This window comes from Lycium barbarum, chromosome 2 (assembly GCF_019175385.1).
Source record: "Lycium barbarum isolate Lr01 chromosome 2, ASM1917538v2, whole genome shotgun sequence".
Lineage (NCBI taxonomy): Eukaryota > Viridiplantae > Streptophyta > Magnoliopsida > Solanales > Solanaceae > Lycium > Lycium barbarum.
The window spans coordinates 129773742-129781499 of NC_083338.1; the positions used below are offsets into that span (position 1 = coordinate 129773742).

The following is a 7758-nucleotide window of genomic DNA, read 5'->3' on the forward strand; positions in this document are numbered from 1 at the left end:
TTCAGCAATTTGTCTCAACCAAATCTCATTGACGCAAAGTTTTTTTGTTCTTTTCTAAATTGATTACTCCAGAGGTGTTAATTCAAATTTTCTAAGACTGAATTTCTTTTCTTAGAAATGATGTTTGGTCGAAAACTAAATTAATTTCCCAACACTTTACTACTATATATAAGGGATAATAAAAGGGCTTTTGTAGTCCTCATAAAACTTTTCCAAAAATTATCAAACTTTTCGATTAATTACTTCTAGGTCCTCATCTTATTTTTTAAAGTCAAATTTATTTTTTATTCTTATGGTCTACTTTTTAAAAGCTGTCGAACAGTATGCCTTATTTACCTGTTTTCTATCCGGTATCCGATACCCGCATTAGAGCTCGCCTAATCCAGATTTGCGTCGCATAAGGCCCAATCGGGGGAAGCGCTCCCTACCAAGAATTTTTTCATACCCAGGCTCGAACCCGAGACCCCTGGTTAAGGGAGGGACAGCCCCATTCGCTGCACTTTATTTTCCCTGTTGCTCTCTTCTATTGTTCTTATCTATTAACCTAAAAAAATAGTCATTTTTCGCTAGATATTCTTGCTTCTCGTTGCTCTTTGTTTTCTTCTCTTTCATTTGTTGCTTATTATAGATTTTTACATGTAAGCATTTCTTTTGCTTTATATTTGTATTATGAAATTTGAAAATTTCTGAAAATTCTTTTACTCATATGTAGGCATTTTTTTTACTTTATATTTATAACACTTTAATGAGCTCATATGGGTTTACCAAGAATAGTACAAAAATGATTTTCAGATAGTTTTAAAAATTATTAAATGATGCCATATAATGTTGAAAATGAAGAAAATATTATCAGTCAAGATCAGGTTATCTTTAAAATCTCTGGTTTGGTTAACTAAAATTAATCTTTTAAACCCAAAATGAGTTTGAAGTAGGGTGGAATTAGAGTTTCAGCAACCGATTTGATCGGATTCGGTAGCACTTTGGTTCAAATTCTGTATTTGTCTTAAAAGTTCATTAAATATGTATAAATTATTAATTTAGAACTAAATAACTTAAAAAATTAGGATTCGAAACTCACATATTTCAAATTATGGCTCCGCATTTAGTTTGAAGTAAATAATTTCATCAAAATGAAAGTTAAGATATTAAAGGAGCGAAATGAAATTTTTGCTTTTATATTTTGAAAATATACTTATTTGAAGTTTAATTACTACCAACATAAATTATATTTCTTTAATTAAAATATTACTTTTTATATCTGGAGTTGGCCCCGTGCTTAGCAGAGGCCTCGTGAAACTAGTTTTAGAAACAAAGAACACAGTAATTTCTGAGAGATTTCTTAAGCTAGAGAATTATGCGCTAAATGGTATAAATATTAGAAGTCTATTTTCAACTAAGAAAAGGAAATAGAACAGTGGCACTCCTTTCAAAAATTCATTAGTCTGAACGAATATGTTTTGGAAAACAAGTAAACGGTTTATTTGCGGTGATTTGGCTCTCAAAATGGTCTTAGAATAATAATTTGGAGTTGTCACCCAATTAGAAAAATAGGACATTTTGAGTAAATACGTTAGCTACACAATTGCAATCCCTCCCTTGACTATACAGAGTGGATTAAACAAAAAAACTCTTTTGAAAATACAGAGTGGGTTAAAAAAAATACTTTTGAAAATCTTAGACTCCAAAGTATGTGCGATACTACCCAAATTATACATGAAATGCAATTACTCCTCCAACTTTGATGATTATATAAATTATAATTTACATATGATAAAGCACGGAAAACGAAAATTGATTAATATTCACTATAATGTAGCCTTTCAAACTACATAGGACAAAAAAATATAAATCTTGTACTAACTTTGCATTTTGTAAATTGTTTATATGCTCAAAATGATCCGAATTTTGGTGCACTGAAAGAAACAAGCATGATGAACGATTAACGCATAATCATCATATTGACAGTTAACACAAGTATTGTTATTTGAAACCTAATTAAATATCCATGTTTTATCTTAGTTATAACTTATATGACCCGTTTTTTTAACATTTGCACTCTAACAGCAGAGAGGTTCCATTTCCGCTATATATACATGATGTACTGAAAAACAATTGATTTAAACATTCCCCCCAAAATATAAAAAAATTAGGCAACTTCTACTGAAATACTTAACATTAATCCCGTTTGACACGGTTATCGTACAAAATGGTGCAGTTGTCCGTGCTTCGTGGAGGCATGAAGAAACATCATCACTGATATGATATTTTTAAATTTTATTTATTGAAAAAGGACGATGAAAATTTTCATGTAACCTCGATCGATGTTTTACTAATTTGAATTATTATTTTCCTTTTCTCTTTTGAGTTATAAGTTTGACTTCACTATACATTATATCCAAGTTTATGATGAGTAATAAAAAAAAAGTAAGTAAAAGATAAACATTACTTGATCACATTCTATATGACATAACAAGTTGGACGGCTTGTATATATTTCTTCATAAAACTCTTTCTTCAAAGAGACTAAATAGTCTTGTCCATGTGTATCATATATGCCTATCGATATTAAGTTCACATCATTCTCTAGTTTACTTCGTTCTTTTCCTCTTTTCTCTTTCCCTTTCAATTGAAGGTACGAAAACATTTTCAAACTACTTATAATGTAGATATCTTATCGAGAAGAAATAGGACAATTGGATTACGTACTATACACACTTTTTCTTTATTATATGATTTAGTTGTATAATTTGCAAGCTAGTATATAAATTATCTGTGAGATGAAGAAGAATGAAGGAAGAAGCTAGGACCAAATTAAAGAGAAAAGGAGAGACGTATTTAGAGGTAATTTCGAGGACATGGTAGACGAAACAATGGTAAATTTGTTCATTGTATGACAATTATATATAGGAAAAAGTTTAACAAATCATCATTGGTGTAGAAGTTTTATTGTATAATGGTATTATATAGTTTGAATAAGAAAAACATCGAGTGTGATATAACAAAATTGTATTATAGGGATGTTAGCATAATTTAATTTACCAAAATAATAAATAAATACCTGATAAGATAGCTAGGTTGTCAAAGCAATATTGAAAATTTGTTTTAATAACTTTGAAAGATACTATACATGTTGTAATAATATGTATACTAGGAATTAATCTTACGGCATTTGCTTATTTCCATCAGTTTACATTTTATGCAACATATATTATTAGAAAGAAGGAATTAAGTTAGGGTTTTGCGTGATGTCATTATTATATAAAATGAACTCCAGAAAAATCCCTTGTTCGTAAAATACCTCAGGTTGATTTTGATTGGTAAACAAGTTATACTTCTCAATTGTAATATGAGAGTTATAACACAAGAACTAAATAATGACGAGATTATTTAATAGATATAATTTCTTGATAAATATTTGGTTCATTGCACCTAAAACGAGATATAAAGGGAGATAATATTGTTGAAGAATGAAAAAAAGTCCCTCATCGGTGGTTAAAGAAATGGATCATGAGTCTAACTCAACCCCAAAAGCTAGCTTATGAGGGGAGGATTGCTCTTTTTTCATTCCTCAACACCCCACCTCACGCCCAGGGCTGGACATCTGGAGCGTGGGCAATATAATTTGGGGGCCTAACATCGGGTGAGATGGGTCCTGCTCTGATACCATGTAAAGAAATAGATCATGGGTCTAACTCAACCTCAAAAGCTAGCTTATGAGGGGAGGATTGCCCAAGTCCATATAAGGAGACCACCCATCTCATTAACCACCGATGAGGAATTATTTTTCATTCTTCAACAAATATAAAACACATATTTGACTTACACAAGATAAACTCAAATAATTTTATTCTCAATTTTTAACATATGTTTTCAAGAAGTACTTTGGAGAAGGACATTTTTGTAATTTCAAAATTGTTATTCCATAACTAGAGAGGTATCAGGATTCTTTGTACCGAAATAAAGTTTAATCGAATAAAGGGCAGTCCGGTGCACTAAACTTTCGCTATGCACGGGATCCGGGGAAGGATCGTACCACAAGAGTCTATTATCCGCAGTCTTACCTTGCATTTCTGCAAGAGGCTGTTTTCACGACTTGAACCTGTGACCTCCTGGTCACATGACATCAACTTTACCAGTTACTCCATGGCTCCGCTTCTAAAGTTTAATGGAATACGGGAAAACATAATTTTACATTTTAGTCAAGGATTATTATTCCCTATTCTCGTAATTAACAAAACGACCCCTTAGAGCACATAGTTTAGCGGTCTGGTAAACAGAAATCTCCGTACAAATTGAGAAAATCCTGCCATCAGCACACATAATTAAAGTGAATAAACAAACGAAAAAGATAGTTAGATGACTTAACTTTCATTAGTCTCAATTAAATAAATCTGATTAAGGATCAACTCTATTCAAAGCACAGGACGAGAAAGTAAGATATATATCCCAAATCTTAAAATTGGAGTGCACCTAAGATACATGGGTTTGTCGTCGTTAGTTTGCCTGTAAACATTCGTTAATGAACCATTATCTCCTTTATTTGAATACGGTTCCGATTTCCTACGTAGAAATACATGTAACAAATAGTCCTCTACCAAACTAGTATGTTGTAACTTTCAGGGCCTGTTCCAAATAGCTATCAATAATATATTTATGTAGCTGCTCCTTAAATGTTGCGATTTTAACATCTGCTTGACACTGATATACAATATCATTAGCACATATCTCACATCAAATTAGTTTCCCTCTTTTTTACTTAAGAGATTAGCAACTGATTCTTACCTGCACGAAATTGATACTTTTACTTTCTACAGAAAAGGAAAAAATAAGAAAATTTGAAGAGAAAGAAACGCAAAGATAATCTTTCCATGTCACGTAACACATGGGAAAAAGAAAAGCAACACATTGAGAGAATTGAGAAATATTAGTACGAATCCCTTTTTTTCAAGAAGAAAGAGTTTAAGTTCTATGCATTGATTTTGTAAAAACATATATGTATTATTAGGTCATTTATTGGTAATTAAAGTAAATTTCTTGATAAGCATTAACAACGAATCTCATAAAAATAATAACTGACCTGTCATCACAAGTTAAAATTCATTAATACTATAAACAGTTCTTACATTATCCATGTATATTACTTAAATCCTCAAAAAGAATATATAAAGATGTAACATGCATAAACCAAAGGCTTTCAACATAATAGTATAGTATATTCATATCAAAGTTTATTACTTATATTATGCTACAAGTGTTCAAAATCTATCTCCCTAAGAAATTAGGACGATTAAGTAAAACCTAAGAGAGGTTAAAGAAACAGTTAGCTAATTAAGCTATCACTTGAACAACAACTATAGGCAGTGACTAACATGATAAGGAAATTAACTAGGAAGCATATCAAATACTTATATTTTAATTGTAGATGAAAGATATCGAAAAGAATTGTTAAACATTAAACAAAGAATAAGGGAAAAAAGATAATCAAGAAGAAATGCCCACACCAAGAAAATCTATGAAGGGAATATCCTTCTTTTCCCTTGCTTCTTCTACATATTGTTGTTGTTGTCGTCGTTGTTGTTCAATGCTTGCCCTGAACATATTCCCGAATGAAAATGTACTATCGCTAATATTCACTACTCTTTCAGTTATGTCATCAGATCCATTTCTATCAGCATAACTAAAAGGGTTTTCAATTATACTCCTTTTATAAGTATTAGCTCCTCCTCCATGGCTTGAAAAGCTTAAATTATCTTGACATAAAGGTTTTTGGTCTAGTGAGCTTTCTCTAAACAAATGGCTCCTATTTCTTCCACAAAATTCAGGTGTAGATGAATATGTGGACATTGAGAAAACCCTATCTTTGTTGGGGTTTTGAAATTCAAAGAAGTTGATTTTGGAGCCATAATTACCTTCTCGTGTTTTCGGATTATTATTATTGTTGTTGCAGCTGTTGTTGTAGTTCTTTCTTTGAAAACCATAGGAGAGTGATTTAGAATCACTTAGAAAATTATCATGATGTTGTTGATATAAGCTTCTTTTGCCACAAATCTTGGATTGTTCCCTTTGCTTTCTTGCCATTAGGACATGCCAATGATTCTTCACAGCATTGTCAGTTCTACCAGGAAATAATCTTGAAATTAATGCCCATTTGTTGCCATGTATTCTATGAGCTGCAACTAGTCTTTGTTCTTCATCTTCTGTAAATGGCCTTCTATTAATTCTTGGATCAAGTTGGTTGAACCATCTCAATCTACAACTTTTCCCTACAGATTTAAGAGAAAAAAAGAATTGATTTTTCTTAGTAACTGATGATTTTCAGAAAGAAAAAAGAACCAAATTAAATGTGTGAATTAAAGACTTATAGAACAAGATCGTTTAATTTGCATTTAATATGCTTTTAAAACAGTTGAGAAGATACTATCAATGGAAGCTGCTAGACTTCATGTGTGTATGCATGATGCCAAAATTTTCCATTTTAGCCAAGTTTAAATTTTAATTAAGTTATAAGATAAACAGCAATAAAGGTTATCCATCTATAAAAATAGTTTGTGAAGTAGTTCATAAGCCATCTTTAAACAAACAAATGAAGAACAAAATAATAGCAACACCAATAAATGAAAATCTTTACTAACTTTTAATGGACTTGAGAAGTATTTGATGCTAAATATCGCATATTAGCCAACTTTTGACAATAAAGAAAATTCTCAAAATGTTCTTTAATTTTTTGAAAGAAAAGGGGGTGATATCAAAGTTCAAATTATGCTTCACTTCTTTCAACAAAAATTTACCCTAATTTTGAAACTGTAGCGCCATAATAATCAAAACATCTCTTTTTAAGATTCTTTTTTCTTCTTACTACATGATACTCAAATTTAGATCATTAAAATCAAAATTCTTACTAATTACGATTCGAGCAAAGAAAAAGTAAGCCTATTTATTTAGATGGTCGAGTCAACACATCATTTTTCGCTTCTATATATGTTTATAATCCAAACTCAATAAGTAAATAAATAATATTTCATAGATGGATATAAACCTGATCTTCCTTGAAGTTTTTCAGCAATAGAGTTCCAATTTTGAGGACCATATTGTTCTACAAGCTGTCGTAGCCTTTCATCTTCGGCCGGTCGCCAGTGGCCACGTGGACAGCTACTTCTTGTATCATCACCTGAACCACCACCTTCCGCCATGTATATGGTTGAACAAGCTGCTGGAAAAGTTGTTGCTAGTAAGATTAGTAATCTTGATCAAATTAAAGAAAATTAATGGAATAAAAGTATAAAGATGTTATATATATAGTTATAGTTATATGTCAAAGAAAGAGTAAAAGAAAGTGGGTTGGTTTAGAGATATATAGATGACTGATGGGCAGTCACTTTTGTTGGTTTTACACGACAAATTGGGAAGTGAGAGGAGAGAAAAACTTTTGTATACTTGTTGAAAAATACATATTTTTTTTTTTCTATTGGTCCTTCATCATCTTATTTCAAATTCTCACACGTTTTAAATTCATAGATTTCTATTTTTTTTCCTCAACAAGGAAGTGACTCTGAATGCAAAAAAACATTAAAAAAAAAAAACTCTGAATATATTGTCTGGCGCTATATCTCTGATGACCGGCTCAATCTCACTCATTATGTTTATTATGATTAATGATAATATCAAAAATTTCACGAAATAGGGAAAATAATAAATTTTAATAGAGAGAGAGAGTGAGAAAATCCTTTTTTGGAACATATAAGCTATAATTCATAAATGA

The 7758-nt window shown here is 30.9% G+C and overlaps 1 protein-coding gene across 1 annotated transcript; it reads right to left on the minus strand.

The window, feature by feature from the left end:
- Positions 1-5196: 5196 nt before the first annotated feature.
- LOC132622279 (transcription factor MYB119-like) lies at positions 5197-7514 on the minus strand. Its single transcript, XM_060336865.1, has 2 exons — positions 7036-7514; positions 5197-6262 (listed from the first exon to the last, which is right to left on the minus strand). Exons 1-2 carry the CDS (start codon positions 7187-7189, stop codon positions 5481-5483), a joined length of 936 nt encoding a protein of 311 aa, XP_060192848.1. The 5' UTR covers positions 7190-7514; the 3' UTR covers positions 5197-5480.
- Between the last annotated feature and the right edge of the window lie 244 nt (positions 7515-7758).

What these genes read in the sequence shown, in the direction of transcription:
- LOC132622279 (XM_060336865.1), bottom strand. Translation starts at nt 7,189, where the DNA reads ATGGCGGAAGGTGGTGGTTCAGGTGATGATACAAGAAGTAGCTGTCCA. An exon ending in AAAACTTCAAGGAAGATCAG is followed by an intron (nt 6,263 to 7,035) that starts GTTTATATCCAT and finishes TTAAATCTGTAG; the next exon opens with GGAAAAGTTGTAGATTGAGA.